The 20,641-nt window shown below is 34.5% G+C and overlaps 1 protein-coding gene across 7 annotated transcripts in view; it reads right to left on the minus strand.

The window, feature by feature from the left end:
• The window catches only part of RPS6KA3 (ribosomal protein S6 kinase A3), a 103,911-nt gene that overhangs the window by 58,766 nt on the left and 24,504 nt on the right, over positions 1-20,641 (minus strand). For 2 of the 7 annotated variants that reach the window (XM_012784633.3, XM_012784634.3), the window contains 2 exons: positions 19,662-19,698; positions 13,887-13,943 (listed from right to left, as the gene is read on the minus strand). In XM_012784633.3, coding sequence (XP_012640087.1) covers positions 13,887-13,928 — 42 coding nt within the window. In that variant the 5' untranslated portion in view covers positions 13,929-13,943; positions 19,662-19,698. Of the gene's footprint in view, positions 1-2,103; positions 2,769-13,886; positions 13,944-19,661; positions 20,619-20,641 lie in introns of those variants that run through there. The other 5 variants (XM_012784631.3, XM_012784637.3, XM_012784635.3 and 2 more) reach the window with 4 other exon arrangements.

Below are 20,641 nucleotides of genomic sequence, written 5' to 3' on the forward strand. Positions count from 1 at the left end.
AAGGAGGTGACGGAATCAACCATCTGGGGGAAAAGCATTCTCAGCAGAGGGATAAGCCAGTGCAAACACCAGCATGGGAGCATACCTAGAGACCAGCATTTGGATCAGAGAATGAGAAAGAAAGGTAGGGAAGAATGAGGTCAGAGAGGGAACTAAAACTCAGGTGGCTCTCCTGCTTTTGCTTTTTCCTGATTGCCTGGTCCCAATGAAAATGTTTCTTGATCTATGACATATTCTGTTAGGACCATTCCTTTTTGCTAAAAGGCAATTCAAATTATGGGCCAGGTATTGTGCTAGGTGTTAGAGATACTAAGAAAAGAAAATTTACATGGATTTCAAAGATTTATTATTAGATAAATACTTGTTGAGATATGACTCCCCAATAGACAAAACAAAGTCAGTTCAGTTAAAAATATATAATTTTAGTAATTCTGTAAAGAGTGTCATTTTAGACATTACAGAAGAGTGGCAGAAGAAAATTCATGGGCAGGTGGATCTTCTGGTCTTCCTCCAGTCACACAGAAAGCCACCCAGTTTGTTTCTCAAGATCAACAAAAGATCTTTAGTTTTATTCTTAAATGGTCTTTAAAGCCCACCCTTTAGTGGGAAAAAATTAACCTAATGTTTCCCTTTCAAGTTACAAGGGAAAAACATAATTTTGATCCTAAAATGTGAAAAGGATTAAAGAAAAGAAACTGAAATTAATGCTATTTGAGTTATAGGAAACTTAATATTGTAACATGTTAACATTAAGAAAACAAACTGGGTGATATTAACCGATTTTAAAGAATGATTCAACATTTGGCATTATGCCCTGCCTTGTATACATAATTTCCTTTTTCCTCCCCTCCCTTGAGTCAGGAAGTGTGTTCTTGAGGCATTTGTATTTTCTAAATTGTTTTGAATGCCAGAAAACATTATTGAAACTTGAAGTAAAATATTTAAATGTTCCTTGGTAAAAGTCAATAAATAAGTATCTTCTAACCATGGATGTGTAACTATTTTCGGCACAACATAAAAAAGACCTTACAAATGAAAAAAGGTATACTTCATTTACCCCTTAAATGAAATTCTAATTAATTAAAGTAACTCTTTATAGATACTTATGGTTCTATTTAAAAAGATATGTTAACTTTCTTTTTTTAGATGATCAAGATACATAAAAATTATTTGGCTGTGACAGAAAATTTGGCTGGTTATTCAAGCCATGGTGAGAAACCACATCTTAATTTATTCTAGATTACTATTTGACCATATCTAATTTATTTCATTTGCTAATGGAACGGTAAACATGCTTAGCATTTTTCATTGCACCGAATTCTTAAGTCAGCTTCTTACATCTATGTTTGAGAAAACAGCAATGCTGGTTCTCCAGACTAATATTCTCAATCACAGCCTCAAAGAGTACAGAGTTTTCTCCCAATCGGGAATCCTGATCAGCAAATTTAATTATTTTTAAAGAGCAGCAGGATAGCACAATTCTCATGGCAAGATATCAAGTTGATTTTGGCAGGATTTTAGATTAAATATAATGCAAATTATCATCCACTAAGCCCATTTTAACAGAGTAGTTCTTTGAAAATTGTGCCCACTCTAAGACAAAATTACTTGCTTAAAGTTACTTAAATATGGAGTTGCTTAAAAACTTTTAAGTTTTTACAAGAACCAATGTCAACAAAAATCTGATTTTAGTTCCTGACTGCTTAAAATAACATACTCTCTTACCCACCAAAATATTGCTTACATTATAGTAATCGTCTAAATATTAGTAAGTTTACAATTCTGTTCATGCCTGGTTTGACACTGAGAGTTCAAATCATTCGTTTTGTTATACAAATTTAAAAACACTAGCAAGATAAAAATTACTCAAGCACTAAAAAGCCAACATAAGACAAAATATACAGAGTTTAAATGTGTAATACACATAATTGGTTTACTTTTAGTAAATACAAGTATTATCCTTTAAAAGTTCTTAGCAAAACTGGTTTTGAATTTTGAAATGCTTCTTAAAAGAACATATAAAATGGAATAAGTAATTATTACAATTATAATTAGCTCCATCTAAAACATTTTATTCTTTAAAAGAAGTTGAACAAATCTTACCTGTATAGAGCGAACACGAAAAGACAAAAATTTAAACATGGCTAAGAAACCATGATGGTGATAGTAAAACTTAAGTTAGAAAGGAAAGACCAAGCCCCTGCAAAGTTTTCTCCTACCAGCTTTTCCGGCAATTAGAAAATTTCCTGTCAGGCGGGCCCTGAAAATGCTAGAAAAAGAGGCCGGGACAATTTTCCTGTGGTAAAAGAAAGGAGAAACCTGATGGCAAGGGCGCTAATGTAGCTGATAGGTAGGGAGGCCAGAACAGGAAACCAAAACAGATTTGCTGATAGCCAAATCCTGTTGAAATGTTCTTTTCTCCTAGTTCCCAGCTATCCAGACAATTTTCACAACCAGTGAAATGCGTGGTATTATTTTAGAATCCTGAGAAATGCCAGTATTTCTTAACTATATAATCCTTTAAAAGCGACTGAAATTAGTCACCACTATTAAAATAAGAAAAGTCGATGAACTGATGTACTTGTTTATATACACATTCATGCCATGGTCTCAAGATGATTTCAAGGTTATATATAGACATGTCGTGGATGTTCCCTGTGAATGAGGAAGAGTTTCATAACTATAGGTATAAAATGAAGACCATATGCAAGAAACTTTTTTATTGTGATGTAAGGACAAATTCTTCCCATCTTAAATGAAAGTAAATTATGTTTAAATCTATGTTGGTTGTAACATTAATTATCAACCAGGTTCAAGGCCCATAGCTAAAACTCACATTCCCAGTTGATAAAATCTAAATTAAAAAAAAGTTCAATCCTTGGGTTATTAGTGAGCAAAATGGAACAATTCAGAAGCCAACTTGGAAAAGGAGGGGTCAAGCTACCACGTAATCCCTTATTCCATTTCATCTTCTAGTACCTTATAGAGAAGTTCTTCTAAGATATTTTTGCTTTGAAATATTTTTTAAAGTATGCCAATATTTGGAACATAATCACTGTAATAGTGGGACTTAAATAAATAAAGCAACCAAAGGGCAACAGCTTCAAGAGCTGTAGGAAAATGCTCTACTTAACATACATTTCATCAATGTGGAGCCAACAAAAACCTCAAGTGTTAATCTACATAGCCTTTAAGAATTGAACAAAATTACTGAATTTTCAAAACCAGAAGAGATTCTAGAAAACACCAAGAACAATCAGCTCACTTTCTGGATGAAGAACTCTCATGCCTTCCAAAAAGGAATTACTTAAGTCTCCTTAGAATGCTCCAAAAGGGCAGCAAGGCTAAGAAAACCACCTAACACAGAACTGCAATATGAACATGAGGTGGCTCTTGAGACTATGTCAGGAAGAAGCAAACATCGTGCTTACTGCACAACCAATGAAATAGGAGTACCTCTGTAGAAAGCAGTTATCAGCTTTATTCAAATAATACTTTTGAACAGGAGCGACCAAATACCCTTTTTTAAACTTAAAAGATTAGTCTAAATTGGCTATCATTACTACTAGTGTTCAGGTTAATAATTCACATTTTGCTGTGTTACAATTTTTAATATTAGCACCGAGAAAATGAAGCATTATTTTTGACACCCAAATCGGAAATAAATCTCCCTGAGTTAAAACAGTGCAGTACTGCTGTATAAAAGACAAAGAGAGTGACAGAAAAGAATAAATGTGGCACTTTACATCAGATGGAGATGTTAGGACATATGGCTGTTTGGAGAATATAGACACCATAAAGGAGAGTGTTAATACAAATTTGAGAATAAAATTTAAAAAGTTCTTTACATCAAAAGGCACTACAAAGCTAAAAGCTATGTGATTGGAATTCCTTATAATCGCATTACAGATCTTCATTGAGCAACTGCTTTATTCAGGGGTTATCTATCTCCATACCAGAATGTGAGTTCTTAAAGTCCTTTGGTATACCTTTTATAATATTTATTACCATTTAAGCACATCCCATTGCTCCTACCAGATTTATCTGATACAGGCACGATACTTTGTTTAGTATTCCCATAGCAAATATCACATAGTAAAGAACTCAAATAATGTCTGCCTGAATAAGTATTGTATGCTGAAATCTGAAATGGATGCTACTTCCGTGGTTATGCACATTAAACTTGACACTGTTCGTATTTTTTTTCCACCTCTAACTTTAAAATTTCTTAAAAATTTATCTTACTGGCCGGGCGCTGTGGCTCACGCCTGTAATCCTAGCTCTTGGGAGGCCGAGGCGGGCGGATAGCTCAAGGTCAGGAGTTCAAAACCAGCCTGAGCAAGAGCGAGACCCCGTCTCTACTATAAATACAAAGAAATTAATTGGCCAACTGATATATATATAAAAAATTAGCCGGGCATGGTGGCGCATGCCTGTAGTCCCAGCTACTCGGGAGGCTGAGGCAGGAGGATCGCTTGAGCCCAGGAGTTTGAGGTTGCTGTGAGCTAGGCTGACGCCATGGCACTCACTCTAGCCTGGGCAACAAAGTAAGACTCTGTCTCAAAAAAAAAAAAAAAAAAAATTTATCTTACTAAATTTTCAGCTAATGTTTATTCATTTTTAATCTTATTGGTTTTATCATTCACCTTATTTTAAAAGTAATTTTTATTATAACAAGAATCCATGTCCATTATAGAAAGCTTAGATAATAACAAACAAAAAGGAAAAAAAGGAAAAAGAAAAAAAATTACTATTTTGGTGATTTCCTTTCCAGTCTTTTCCTATACAAACACACGTACACACTTGAACCATACTACACATATTATCACTTTTTCTGTAAAGGGGTAGACAGTAAATATTTTTGGCTTTGCAGGACATGTTGGTTTCTGTCAACTCTGCCAATGCAGTGGGAAAATGAACAGGTGAGGCTGTGTTCCAATAAAACTTCATTTACAAAAACAGGTAGCAGGCCCATGGGTATAGTTTGCTGACCCCTGTTCTCTGTCATTAAATAACCTTCAATGCGTTATTAATGACTGCCAAAAATTCTATTATACAAATTCCCAGGGGTTGCCGGGTATTTGATCTTTTATGCCACTGTGATGTTCCATCCTTTGCACACGTTCACTATTTTTTAGGAATACTTTATAGAAGTAGAATTGCATGGTCAAGAGTATGCAGCATTAAGGTTTTTGATCTTAACTTATTTGCCAAGCTGTCCTCCAGGAAGAACCTGAATAATAAGGAGGGAACCACATCAAGACCTCAGGCAGGGGCAAACTACAGCCAGGCCTGGCCAACCGAGGGCCAAATCCAGTCATGCCCATCTCTGTTTATATATTATCTCTGGCTGTTTTTGTCCTACAATGGCTACTGCTGAGTTGGGCAGTTGTAACAGAGACCATATGGCCCACAAAGCCTAAGATATTTATTTACAATCTGGCCCTTTATAAACAAAGTTTGCTGACCCATGGTCTAGAGCCCTCCAACAGAATGAGCAGCAAATGTAAAACCCCAGAGATAGGAATTAGTTTAACAAACTCAAGACACAAAGAAAAGATCATGGTGGCTAGAATGTGATGAACACCAAGGAAGGAGAAAAGAGATGGAGAGGTAGCATGGGGCCACATTAAGTAGGGCCTTACAGACTCAAGAAGTTTGAGTTTGGATTTTATTTCAAGTGCAGTGGGAAGCCAATCTTCCCCATTTTAGGCTAGGACATCATTACCCATCTCAAAAACCTGTAAGTCCTTTTAGGCTCTTTCCTTTCTCACGTAAATTCTTTCCCCGCATATTTAACTCCTCAACAAATTCTAATGATTTTATCTCCAAAATAAAAAATCTATTTCTATTTCCTCTACCACTCTCCATACAAAGCATCATCATCTACTGCCATCAAACTGGTTTTCCTGCTTCCAAATTTTCCCTGTCCAATCCTTTCTCTTCCCAGCAGCCAGAATAATCTTAAACAAATCAGACCAGGTAATAACCCTACCTCAAATTTTTCAATGGCTTCCTATCACAAAACAAAACCCAAACTTCTCATAGTCAATGGAGCTTAAAGTAAGCACTAATAAATTGTACCTTGATCCTGACTTGTGAATATACTCACTAAATCATTGAGATATGATGTGAATATTTGGTTTAAGACATATCTTTTTATGTTAAGGTCAGACTATTTTCTCTTTACTAAAAGAGGAATGAATGTTCGATTTTACAAAGTGTCTTCATTATCTATTAATACTGTCACTTAGTTTTTCCTCCTTTGACCTACTAGTTTGATAATTCAGATAATAGATGTCTTAATATTGACCAATGTTTTTATATCTGGGAAAAGCCATTGTTTTAATATAATTCTGTATTTAATTTGTAAATATTTTATTTAAGATTTTTGTATTAATATTCATAAACTAAATTGGCACATGGTTTCCTTTTCTGTGCCAACTTTCATTTTCAGGGTTATGTTAACTTTATAAAACAAACTAGAAGGCAATGCAGATTTTTTCTATGTTTCAGGATGACCACAGGAATGATCTATTTCTTGAAAGTTTTAAAGATTTCTCTTTTAATAAATCATTGGGAACAAAAAAGGAAATCACTGGAGCCTGTCACTATAGTGTGTGTGTGTGTGTGTGTGTGTGTGGTATTGCTTGCTTTTTAAGGAGCTAAATTTCTCTCATGGCTATTGGTATACTCAGTTTTTCTCTCCCTTCCCAAATAATTTGGATTTTCCTCAAAACCCACATATTTCAGTAAGACTTTCATATTAGTATATTGTTATATTTAATATTCTATTAATTTTTTGAAATTATACTTAAGGAAAATTTCAAGCATATCCAAAAGTAGACAGAATACTATAACAAACCCTCATGTGCCCATCACTCAGCTTTAATAATTTTCAGCTCACAGCCAATCTTGTTTCATATACACTTCCTCCCACTCCTGTAATTATTTTGAAGCAAGTCCCAGACATTGTATCATTTCATCTGTAAACATTTCAGTTGTTATGATGTTTTAATCTCCTTCCTATCTGTGGTTATATCCTGTTTTGCTTTCCTAATGTTGTACATTTGCTTTTGTTTTTTCCCCTATTTTATAATTCACTGATTTTGGAATTCATATATAATTCCTTCCTCTTGCTTTTTATAAGTTCACCTTGTAGTTCTTTTTTCTAGTTTCTTTCACTTAATTGTTTTATTTGAATACTCTCATTTATTAATAAAGTTTTCTTTCGAGTATAATGATTAGAATAATATTTAAGATACAACTATATTTTAGGCACTGTGCTTTACATAAAACACTCTTAATTAATTCTTACCACAATGAGGTAGGTACTGTTATTCACACTACAGATGAAGAGACTGAGGCTTAAAATTAAATAAGCTGTTGCCCAAGTTCTTATATCTTGGAAGTGGAAATGGTCATGATGTTGGTGGAAGCATAACCAGGCAATGTGGTCTGGGGAAGGAAAGTGCATATGAATGGCTGGTGGCTGACTTAGGTCAAAAATCAGGAGGTACTACACCTTTTGATAAGACCTCAGTATGGGGTCCATAGCAAGAGTTCCGAAAAACTTTCCTACACCACACATTACACTTATCTGGCAGAATCTCGATCAGGTTAAACTCATTTACCAGTCATTTTTATGACCCCACCATGACTGAACCCTCTTGGAAAGAAATCAACTCATATGGTAAAAACTTAAAACTAACATGTTCTTAATTGATTCCTTTGGATAGAATTTTGTGTGTATCATTCAATTTTTCAGACACTAAAGGGTTTACTTTCTAAAGATTTCCATTTAAGTGTAGGAGAATTATTTTTTTTTAGTACACATTCATCAATAGATAGTGTTGTAAAATGCTAAGATTTTAAATCAGAGGTGGAAAAGAAGTTTCATGAAGATGATCAACTTGAACCAAATGGTAGTAGCTTTACAGAATCTCCCATGGGTATACAGAGAAGGCCAGGGATGACAGCACCATTGCCCCAGGTCTGAATCTTGCACTAAGCAGCAATATATCCTAGGTGGTATCGCTCCTTTCCTTGTCCACACGTTTTTTTCCCCCTGCTTATTAGCTTTAAATTCTTTTTACTTAGTCATGCTTATTTAAAATAGTTAAATTAAAATACTCATTTAGGTAAAGAGGTTACAACTTTCCATATGCCAGTATTTTAGGTTGACTCAATCAACAATCATTTATACTTGAACATACCTCAATTAAGTCACTTTACTTTCTTTCCAAATATGAATGAGATCACTCAAACTGAAGAAATGGGTATTGTGATGAATAGATGAGAGCAGAGGAGAAGCAATTTTGGACCAGAGTCACCACATAAGGGAGGCAAGCCATGATAAAAAGGGGAATTGTCTTGTTTTTTTAAAGCTCTCAGGGGTAGAGGAAAGGGACATTAGTAAGTAAAAAAATAGCCCCGAAAGAGAGCCAAAAACGTAGCAAAGGGAAACTTTACATACTTGGAAATTTTGCCTGGTGTATACATACTGTATTTAATGCCACCATGCAGTGCTAATTATAAAGCTATTAATCTCAGAAATATTTTCCTAAGTGATATATACTTAAATCTACTATAGTATTCTTCCCCAATCTCTGAGTACTCAAATACACTCTCAGCCAATGAGAGTTAGAATGGCAGACAACACTCTACACAATTAGTCAATAAGCGCTATTGATGTACCATACCATAAATTTTCCCTTCCAATGAGCACTCAATTGTATTTTCCTGTGTTGAATGAGTAATTCACTGCCTATGGTCTACTCTGCTAGGGCTTCTCTTTCTGTAGTTTATTTTGTATTTGAACCACAGTGACTGCAAGAGGTATGCAAGTATGTGCTGGACTCATGGCTATGAGTATCATTTTGGGTTTCAAATGAAAATTTTTTGTAACCCTAACAATATTTGTACCTCCATAATATGATGAAATAAAAGAAAAAAAAGAAAATTTTAAGGCAGCTTTGTGTGAGAAATACACACACGGAGGAAATAATAGTGTTTTTTTACTTCATGTGAGTAAGGACAGGAATGGGGTAAATCTTTAGAAAGCCAGAAGAAAGGATAACAGCATTAAAATTCCAGAAGATGGAAGAGAAGCAGCTCTATTTATAAGATATGGGAGAGAGGCAGATAGCAGGGCAAAGAACAAAGGGAAGAGAGGAAAAGATGAGGTGTGAAGAAAGGAAAAATCTAGCCAGAACGAAATGGCTCTACCACAAATAGGTACCTAGGGGATTTGTTCCAGAGACATCACAGGACTAACTCAGTACATTAGGAAGGTCTGAATGAAGGCATTTTATGTTCAGGAGAAATTAGGCTCTCCTTTATGACTATCCTTTTAGTCAGACTGATTTAGCTACCTCCAACACACCTCACTTTTTCCCCACTTTGGCTTTTGTTTACACCATTTTCCCATGCGAAAGTGTTCACCCACATATTGACATTTAATTCTCAAAATCCCATACCTATTCTTCAAAAGTCAGGTTAAATTCCGTGCAAATTTTTATCTGATCACACCACTTACAACTATTTTATAATTTTAAATTTTTATCAAAAGTTAGAGGGTCAAAGAGTGCTGCAAAGCTTATAACGAAAAAGCAGCAGTATCCTGCACTCTTATACCCTTTTAGCTTTTTTCATTGTTCCCTTTGGTATATATCTCTATATGCTAAATAATAACCTTATTCTACTTTAATCTTGATTCATTAATATCAGATATTACCTCTAGATGTCTAATTATAGATGACTTGGCATACATGGCACAAATTTTAGTGAAACCAGTGTTTAATTTTTACAATTATTATGATTACGTAAACATTGTTCACTGTCGAGGTAAGGAATATACTCTAGTTACATTTCTTATGTACAACTTTTGTTTTTCCTTAAGATATGGGAGAGAGGCAGATAGCAAGGCAGTTTACAGTTGCTTTGTTTTTTAATTTGCTTTCTTTTCTTTGTATCTATGTCAAATTCTTCCCACTCTGCAACAGCCTCTTAAGTGAATTATCTTTTCTTTTTTTAAGAGTCCAAGCCTCACTTTGTCACCCAGGCTGGAGTGCGGTGCCACAATCATTATCTCACTGCAGCCTTAAACTCCTAGGCTCAAGTGATCCTCCTTCCATCTCAGCCTTCCAAGTAGCTAGGACTAAAGGCACGTGCCACCTGCTTAGCTACCTTTTTTTGGATAGAGACAGACAGAGTCTCACTATTTTGCTCTGTCTAGTCCCGAACTCCTGGCCTCAAGCAGTCCTCCCACCTCAGCCTCCCAAAGTGCTGGTATTATAGGCATAAGCCACCACATGTGGCCATGAATTTCCAATACTCAAACTTATTGAACAATTCATCACTTCTATTCTCCTACCCCCAGCACCTGTTCCTGGAGACAGCATTCCTGGAATTATCTGCCTGTCTACTTCAATCTGGATTGAGTACCCTCTAAGCCTACTAAATGAACTAGTCTTCTAAAGCTTCCTTTTTTTTTTTTTTCACTTTTCTTTTCGGTGGGTCACAGATGTTAGTAAAGCGTCCTTTATTCATCATAATGGGAAGGAACTTTCTTCATCATGCTTGTAGTGTTGGATCCTTTGTTTCCTGAATCTCATGTCTTTTTCTTAGTTAACCACCCTCTAGTGTTGGCAGAGCCCATTTTCCAGCAAATTCCTAAAATAAGTACATGTCTGAAAATATCTTGGTTGAAAATCATTTTCACTAAGCATTTTAGAGGCATTGCTCCCATCTTCAAACTTCCAATGTTGAACAGTTCTATATTACTCCTATGCCCAATCCTTTATATATGATTTTTAAAATCTCCAAAAGCTTTTAGGGCCTTCCCTTTATTGTTGGTATTTCGATATTTCATAAAAATTAGCCTTTTTGAGAGCAGGAGTTTTTTTTTTTCTTTCTCCCATTAAAAGACTTTCGGTGGGATTTTTTAAATCTGGAGACTCATGGTTCTCATTTTGGGAAAAAAATATTTTGAGTATTATAGTATTCTGCCTAATCTTAGATAATGATTATCAATATACTGCTATGAAAGAAAAAATGCTGTCAATTAAAATGTGTCACATCATCAATTATAACAAGCATTGCCATTTCAGAGATATTAAAATGTGAGAAAATATGTTTCTTATGTTCTTCCCTACTTTCTTTCATTTTCCCTATTGTTTCTTTCTGGAATTCCTATTAGTTAGATTGCTCTTCTTTCTTTTTCTCTCCTATTTTCCTTCTTTGTCTTATTGTTGTACTTTTTGAGAGTTTTCCTCAATTTTTGCTTGTAAATATTCTACTGAGATGCAAAACATTCCTATCACAGTTTTAACTTCTAAGAGTTTCTTCTTTATATGATTATTCTTTCTTTAATAACGACTTATTTTTGTTTTAGGGAATTAATTTTGTCTCAATACTCAGAAGACATTACTTTAACTTTCCTTTTTCCTTTTCCCTGAATTGTTTGTTTTTCTAAGATCTCATTCTTTCATGTTGATAGCCTTCCTCAAATGTCTGGTGTTATTTGGCTTTTCACAAATATTTAAGAACAAGGCCTTAAAAAGTGGCCTGGAAGTTCTGGGGCTTGTCAACTGGCAGCCTCTACACTGTAAGATCTCCCAAAGGTTAATATCTGACATTTAGTCAATCAAGGAAGCCCCACTCTACTGCCGGAAGGATACGTTCCTGGTGGGTAGAATGGGGCCATATCTCCATTCAGTAGCAGGTTTTCACTTGATCTCCCTGATTCCAGCCCAGTGCCTCACTCTACTTCCTACTGTGTCCAAGGTGCCCAAATCTAGAGCTTCTCTGGTTTTCTCTATGAAATACCTTCTGTCTCCAGAGGAGAACGGATCTAGAAGGTATTTATATCAACATTCAACAATTTCAGTTTTCAGTGGTAGCCCCATTTTTGAGTTCTTCTGAGGTTCTGGAGGCCATGAATAAGACTTTCTCCCCACAGCGACACTTCTCTAAAATCACTTAGGTTCTATTAATTTCCTCTTGCTACCACTCTTCCATCTGCTTTTCATATTTATATCTTATAGTTCAAATTACAGAAGTCTTCTGATTTCAAAGACCAAGTTTCTGTTTCTTATTCTCCTTGTTTTGGGTGATAATTTCCCAGAGAAGAGGACAAAAACAGCTTTATTTTGCCATTTTAAAACTGCAAGTTTTCCTTATATGCTTTTCTGTATCTAATAATGTAACAGAGTACTTGGCACCTAATAGATATCCATTAACTATTTGGTTAATGAATGACTAGATATGGTAAGAATACAGATTAAGCTGCTGTAAGAAAAAGGTCCCAAAATGCAATGACTCAAACAAAGTAAGTGCCTGTTTTTTTTTTTTTTTCTTATAGAGCAGTCTGTAGGTTAAAGGGGCAGTTTAGGGCAGGTGCAGTGGCTTGCACCTGTAGTCCCAGCACTTTAGGAGGCCAAGGTGGGAGGAATGCGCAAGGCCAGGAGTTTGAGACCAACATGGGTAACATGGTGAGACTCCGTTTCTACAAATAATAATAATAACAACAACAAAAAGACACAATAAAAAAAAAGGGTGAAGTTTAGGGTAAAGAGTTGCCACTAGACCATTAGGTCAGTAAGGGACCCAGGTTTCTTCTCTTGTTATATTCCACTTTCTCTGCTTCCTTGTTCTGATTAAAACTGGCTTATCATCACACTCTGCATTGTAGCTCACAGAAAAGGGGCCAATCAACCTGCAAGAAAGCCTACCAGTTGACAAGCTCCATATATACATCTATTATTTCACAGTTTCTGTGGGCCAGGAATCTGGGCCAACAACCATGTGAGCCTGGAAGCAGATCCTTCCCCAGCCAAGTTTCAGATGAGACTCTATCCCTGGCCAACACCTTGACTGCAGTCTGAGAGTGTTTCTGAATCAAAGGATGCAGCTAAGCTCTGCCCAGACTGCTGGCCCACTGAAACTGGAAGATAATAAATGTATGTAGTTTTAAGTCACTAAATTTGGGGGTAATTTGTAACATATCAAATAGATAACTAATACAACATTTCAACTTTCACTATATAAATTATTACTAGTTGACAAAACGAAAACTTAATTGTATATTAAAGGCAAATACAATTTAAAAGTATAAGGCTAATAAATATTTTGATAATCTTTAATACTTAAAGAAATATTAAATACTAGGCTTTTATCTGATACCTAGACCTAATTCATATAATCTAGAATGATGTACTCAAGCATCTCACCCACATTGATGGTAATATCTTAGTCCTGCACTTTTCCAACCTATCTCTAGAATGCAGTTTTTCTCCCAGATGTAAATGCTACTAATGCTGTGAGTAAGAGTAAGTACAAGCCATGTAACATCATGATGCAAAAATTAAATGCTTTAATTTTAGACTAGAGAGAATTAAAAAATTTGAAGGTTTTCCTTCCAAAGGAATTGTTACACAAATTAAAAAGGTAGCTGGTGGCAGGAAAAACATAATTAACACTGATCATTTTTACATTTGTTTACACGTAAATCTATATATTATAGACTAAAGAAATAAACTGCCTTGAATGGTTTAGGAGAGAGTAGGAATCTAGACCAAATCGGAAGGTAGCCCCAGGCACTAGGCCCCATGCCTGGGTCCTTGTACTAGCTAAAATTTAATTCATGCATTCATTTAATTAGCAAATACTTATTGAACACCAACTGGGTATTAGGCACGAGATATAAAACAAAAAAAACTTTCAACAACACAAAGCAATTTGTTTTGTCAATCTCTTAAAATCGGTCTTTAATGTGAAAGCATCAACCAGTCTAACATTATATAATGAGTACTTTGCTCAGTTTAAAAAAATAATTTCATGGTATCTGATTTATCTATACCCTTGTGATATAATATTCTACTTACAGTTTGTGGATTAATCTCCTCCTCTCCCATAGGTTCATCCATAATTTGCTGTCCATTCTGTGAAAAGCACAGCAAGTAGAAAATTACCAAAACAGACATCATATCAGTTAAATTTAATGAAGGCAGACCAAAAAAAAAAAATCATTGAGGAATATTTTCACCCCTAAAGGGCTCTAATGAAGTAGAACCACTATATAAGTATGCAGCTGCAAATCTGCAACAGGTTGTGCCTCAAAAGTTAATCTATAAGTTTATTATTTGAAACTATAAAAACATTTTTCCATGGAAACAATGTAATAAATGATGATTACCTTTCCAGGTGAGCCCTTGAGTTTAATAGTTAAATACATTACATATGGTCTTATTTAAGCCTTATCGAACATTATTTGCAACACTTTATATAACAAAACACATTCTAAATTCCAACTCCACTGATAATTAATCAGGGTAACTGATTAATTATTTTGGAGAAAATTAAGCTCAATCTCCACATCAAAATAAATTCCAAATGGGTTTAACATTTAAATGTCAAAAAGATACAATTATACAAGTATTAGATTATAGGTGAATAATAATACTCATGGGGTAAGGAGGGTTGAAATCATAAAAAAAGGACATTGGAATCCATAAAAGTTTAAAACCTTTTCTGCCAGACACAAAAAAGATAAAAGACAAACTGATTACAAAAAAAGAGCAACATATGACAAAGGGTTGATATCCTCAATACATAAAGAGCTTTGTTTTACAAACCTGTAAGAAAAAACGATGAACCTCAACAGAAATGAGCAATAAGGGAAAAAAGAGTTCAGCCTTAGTACTCATCAAAGAAATGCATTTAACCCAAAGATACCTTTTGCCTTTCAAATTGATAATGATTTATAAAAAACAAAAACAAACCAAAACAAACAAACAAACAAAAAAACACTCAGTGCTAATTGGGTATGAGGGAAAGAGCACTCTGGATACACTGCTGGAGAAAGTGTAAATCAGCACAACCTTTCAGAGGTAATTTGAGTCAGTGTTTAAGAATAAAAACACCACAATAAAATTTTGAAACGTCCCATCAATTCTACTTTTCTTAAAAAAATGGACAAGTGTACAAAGATGTACAGACAAGAAAGCTCACCGTAATTTTTTTCCCCAAAAAGAACTCCAAATTGGAAACCTATATTCCTAACAATAGAGAACTAGTTAAATATATTATTGTACATCCATATGATGCAATATTATACGGTCATTAAAAATGATGATAAAGATGTAAATTTATTGACATGGAAAGACAGTCACATGTAATAAGTGAAAAAGCAGTTTACAAAACAATATGGATTGTAATGATCCCATTTTAAATAAATATATACATGTTTCAATGTATATATTTGTATGGGAAAAACTCTGGAAGGATATACACCAAAATGTTAACAGTGGCTATCTCTGGGTGGTAGAATTTTAGACAATTTAAATTTTGTTTGTTTTTGCTTATTTGAATATTCTAATGTGTCTACAATGAATATGTATTATTTGTGTAATTTTTAAAAACAAACAAAAAACAGAAGTCAGGAACACATAGTGTCTTCTCTCACTCCTTCAATGGAACGAGGAGTAGCCCCTGACTACTTGTTAATTCAACAAGCGTACAAGGATCTCTAACCATCTTTGGAGCATTATCACCCCATACCCTACATGAGGAAGCTGTTCTGCATATGAACTCCTCTCTCTACTCTTCCTATCCCTATTTGCCATCCATCCATCCATTCATTCATTCATTCATTCATTCCATTCATGCTATGTTCTAGTAGGTACTGACCTGCAGATAAACGTTAATAAAACATGGCCCCCATTCTAGAAGGTCTACTGACGTTATACAAAGGGCACCTTTCAATTTCACCCACTCATAGAAGATGTTCCTAGATTAGGGGAGGCCTCGACAATACTACAAAAAGTATAGAACCAGTGCCAAAATGCAGGAAAAAGGGGGAGGCAGGTTTAAAATCTCTATTTTCCTAAGATATGTTCAGAGGTGATAATACTGCCCACTTCTTTGGTAAGTACACTCTAATTATCTCCATGATCCTTCTTTCTCCTAAAAGCTACAATCATTTATTCAACTGACTACTGGTTGTTTTTATCCAAATATCTCAAAAAAGCCTTAAACTAGTTCTTAAGAACACTGGCTTTGGAGTTAAGACATGGAGATTCAAATTCCTGCTCTTACACTACTAATTATGATGCCTTGGACAGGTTTTTTAACTATCTAAGCCTCAGTTTCATCATATGAAAAATGAGAATTAAGAAGTCTTATCTTCAGAAGGTTGTTGTGAAGACTAAATGAGATAAGTGATATAAAACTCTAAGCATAGTGCCTGGTACTTAGTAAACAATATTAGCTATTTTTATTATGTCCAAAATTCAATCACCTCACCTGTGGCTCACCAAGCTGCTCCCTCTCCTATATTTGCTATCTTAGTGAATGGCACCATTATTCATCTAGTAGCCCAAACTAGATTTTCTCAATCATTGTAAACAGGTATCTATCTATAACACAGATCTGCTCAATGAATCTCCATCAGTTAGTTTTGAGAACCCTTGGTCTAACTTGAGCTACACTTACATTTTCCATGGGAATAAAACTTAAGAACCATCTGCTCCTTGCAATTTCAATATATGCAAAAGAAGCATCACAATTTACAACTTACTTTCAAAGCAAACTGGTACAGTAGAAACAGTACTGAACTTGGAATTCATAGACCAGGGTAGAGCCTAAGTCTGCCGCTTTATGATATTGGATGATTCAGATTTTCTCTTAGCCTATTACTTTATCTGTTCAAAATGGAGATACCTGCCCTGTCTACCCAAAGGGTTATTATTAGGCTCAAAAGTAAGATAACTCATGAGAAAGCATTATATAAACTGTAAAGCGCTGTGCCAATGCAAAGCACTATTATTTAGGTGAGGTAGCTTCATGAGGATAAAATCATACTCCATAAAGTGCTTTTGATCTTGAAATAAAAACAGCTTAGGATTGGTAAGGGATCTTGAAAGTCTTCTGTTCCAACTACATATCATATGTGTCAATCCTTTCTACCTTGACCTCGCTTATACTTGAATACTATCAGGACAAGAATACTACCTCACCTGGCAGTCTACTATACTATCTCAGAAAAAGTACTGCCTCATATAAAATTCTTCATTATATAGTGATTTTCCTCAGCCACAAATTCTCTTGTCTGTACACTATCTGCAAAGTTACAGAAAATAAATCTACATCCCCTGACTATAAACCACCCTCAGTCTTATCTTTTCTAGAGAACTCAAGTTCCTTTAAACATTCCTTTAAGATAGATGAGACTCATCATCACCTTTTCTGAACACACTCCAATTTATCTTAAAGGTTGGTGCGTGGAATCGCATGCAATTAACATTCCAATCCTGATAACAACCAATGCAGAGTAAAGGGCACATGCATTATTTCTGGAATGGCCACAACACAATGCTGACTCATATAAATTTTCTGCTGATTAATCCTTGTCTTCTTTACGTACACTGCAACCAAGCCCTGCATCCTCTATCCTGTACCTGTTGTTACTCTTAGTCCCAAGAATAAGGCCTTATTTAAAATTTTTAATTCATCTTTTTCCAGCTCTGACCCATTGCTACTGTCTCTATACACTGGATTCCAAATCTGTCAATCAGCCGCTTCAGTATTTTCAGTTACATGCCATCTCAAATTTTATAATATACTTTCTTTTCTGAACTACCCACCCAGGTAATTAACAGTACAGTATATAATAACAAAGCAATCTAAGAAAAAAATTAAGTTAAACAATCTAAAAGGCATTTTATGCTGTAATTTTTGTAAAAATATCTACTTTTTTCTGAGTTTAACAAAGATTTAAAATTTAGAACTTAATTTTAAAAGCAAGAAAATATGAAAGCCAATGTTGTCCTACATACCGGTGAAACTTGACAAAGCTTTTTCTACCAAAAAAGCACCTTTATTTCAATGAATCTTTCGTATCATTTCATCAAAACAAGGATTCAAATATTATCTATTAAAAATGAGCATAAAGTTACTTTTATAGTTAAGAAGTTTCCCTTTTGAAACATGATCCTTGGTTTCATTAGAGTTTAGGCTACATGGATCATCAGTCTGACTCAATATTGTACTTTCTACAGTTCCTGAACTTCGAGTAATAGCACCTATTAAACAAGAAAATATATTTCTCTAATTTTAAGAAACAAATAGAAAAAAAAAAAACATGTGTTCTGAGGCTGGCCAGCATGTTTAAATCTCTGCTCTGTCATTTACTGGTATAGTTATTTGAAGTTGGGTAAGTTACTTAATATTTTGAGGCTCAGTTTCTTCATTTGTAAGATGCATATAATATCCACCCACAGGGATGTTATAATTAAAAGGATTCACCAAGAGACAGTAGATGCTCAGTTAATGCTACTTCTCTTGCCCTCTTTTGCCTCAATTGATTGTAATATTTACATTTCTACACATAACATCTAAAGATGTAATGCAATGAGGTAGTATAGGAGAGTGTTCAGATGTCTGTTTCACCACTTATTAACAACCAATTTCCTACCAAGCTGGGCAGAAAAGATCACTCATATGTGTACTATATTTTTATACAATATGGCTAAAGAATGAGTATGGACAAAAAGCAGTTTAAAAGTGAGGCAAATGTATTTATCCTCTCTCATTACACCATAATGCCTTCCAGCCAAAAAATTTTGGAGCTTGGCAGATTGTACACATGCAAATGTGATGTAAAATACTAGAAAAGGTTAGGAAATGCTAATCATGCTTTGTTAGTCTGAAATGTGTAAAAAGTCACAAATTAGAATAACCTACAATATGGGTCTCATCAGAGCAAATTAGATAAAGGAGACTGTTCCCTTGACTTTCAGCAGGAATTGTTTTCAAAACAAATTTCAATGTTGTTGTAAAAAAAAAAATCATCACTTAAGATCATCTTCCAGGCTTAAAGAGGAGGAACCATTCAAATAAGTATTTCTGAACCAAGGTTTCAGGACTACTAGAGTATTTTCCCAAGTATTTTAAGAAAAACTGAAATGTTAAAAATAAAAACATTTTATTAATTAAAAAATTTATTTTAAGCAACTCTATTAGACAGATTGTTTTGTTGTAATGGCATGTTACAACAATGTAAATTTCCAGGCTGTTTGATACCTCTGAAGAAAATATAAAATAAGTTAAAAAATACTTGGGAGTTCAGCAAGAAATCATGTATACACCAGTACACTAGGACTAAAAAATGATCTGTGATTGATAAAGTGCTCCCTTACACTTAGCAGGACATACCATCAATTATACTGACATTCTCCTACCTAGAAATGAAACGTACATATGGACATTAGGAGAAAAGAAGTCCTCATAGAAAATAACAGTCTGAAATAACAGGAAGGGAAGAGGAAAAAAAAGGGTTCAGAGCCCTAGTATATTAATATAGAGACCAAGGTTGTAGGAATAAGCAAGGACCACACTTTTTTTTTAACCACCCTCAAGTTTCCACAAGTATATCTGCCTTCCAAACTCTCTGATATCAGCAGTGGTTTTCCTGCTCAAAGCTTATGCAATAGGAATTCCATCATGAAGGTGCTGAGTATGAGGCATTAGAAACCTCTCTCAAATTTTGGTTAAGGTACCATCAAATTGTTCAGAATCCAAAGAATCTTCTATGCAATCACATTGAAACAATAAGAAACAAGCATTTTATATTCTTAATAAGGAATGTATATAATCCTTACCAATGTGACAGGATTAAGAATCAGCTCCTCATTTATCCTAAGGAAATATCAGAGATGTGCATAAAGACTTATGTACAGTGATATTCATCATACTCATTATACTGAAAAATAGAAAACAATCTAAATGACCAACAGGGGACTGGTTAAATAAATCATAATACATCTATTCATATGTAGGAATACTATGCAATGATTAAAATCAGGGCCTCAAAGAAAAATTAATGATGCAAAAAATATGCTTGCAATATATTAAATTAAAAAGGATACAAACTATATAGTATGACCCCAATTTTGTACCCCCCCAACATGTGTGCATGTAACTGGCAAAACATATATAAAATCTTATCAGTAGTTACCTGGGTCATAGGATTTTCTTCTTTGTACTGTGTTTTCAAAATTATATGCACTTATTATGTATTAGTTTTATAAAGAGAAAAACAATACATGTAATTAGAAAAATCAGTTTATTTCTAGTTAAGGTGTCTGCTTTCTAGCTACTAAAGGCCTGTTAGTACCCAATACTGTTCTATTTTCTAGATGAGGGTAAGAACATCCTCTGGTTATATCTACATTTTTAAGTTTAAGAGGACCCTTTTAGAAGCTTTTTTGCTGGTCCTGTGGTTGTGGCCTCAGGAAATAGCTAAGTCTTAGGCCTAAACCCAACTCATGTTTTTTGAAGTGTACCCCTAAGGGGAATCTTGCTTATGAAACAAGAATATGTTGAGATAAGAATAAAGAAATGAAAACACAGTAGCCAAAATTAAATCTGCATTGTGAATAGCAAGTATTAGAATTGACACTGCAGAAAACGGAATCCATGCCACAGAGGACAAACTTGAATAAATGAAAAAAAAAGGAAAGATTAAAAAACTATGGAAGACAGACATAGAAATAATCTATGAATAACAGATGTTCCTAAAGAAAAAAAACAGAGCAGTTTAATCAATAGAAAGTATAAGAAAAATTTCTAGTTCTGAAAA

Source organism: Microcebus murinus, chromosome X (genome assembly GCF_040939455.1).
Source record: "Microcebus murinus isolate Inina chromosome X, M.murinus_Inina_mat1.0, whole genome shotgun sequence".
Taxonomy (NCBI): Eukaryota; Metazoa; Chordata; class Mammalia; order Primates; family Cheirogaleidae; genus Microcebus; species Microcebus murinus.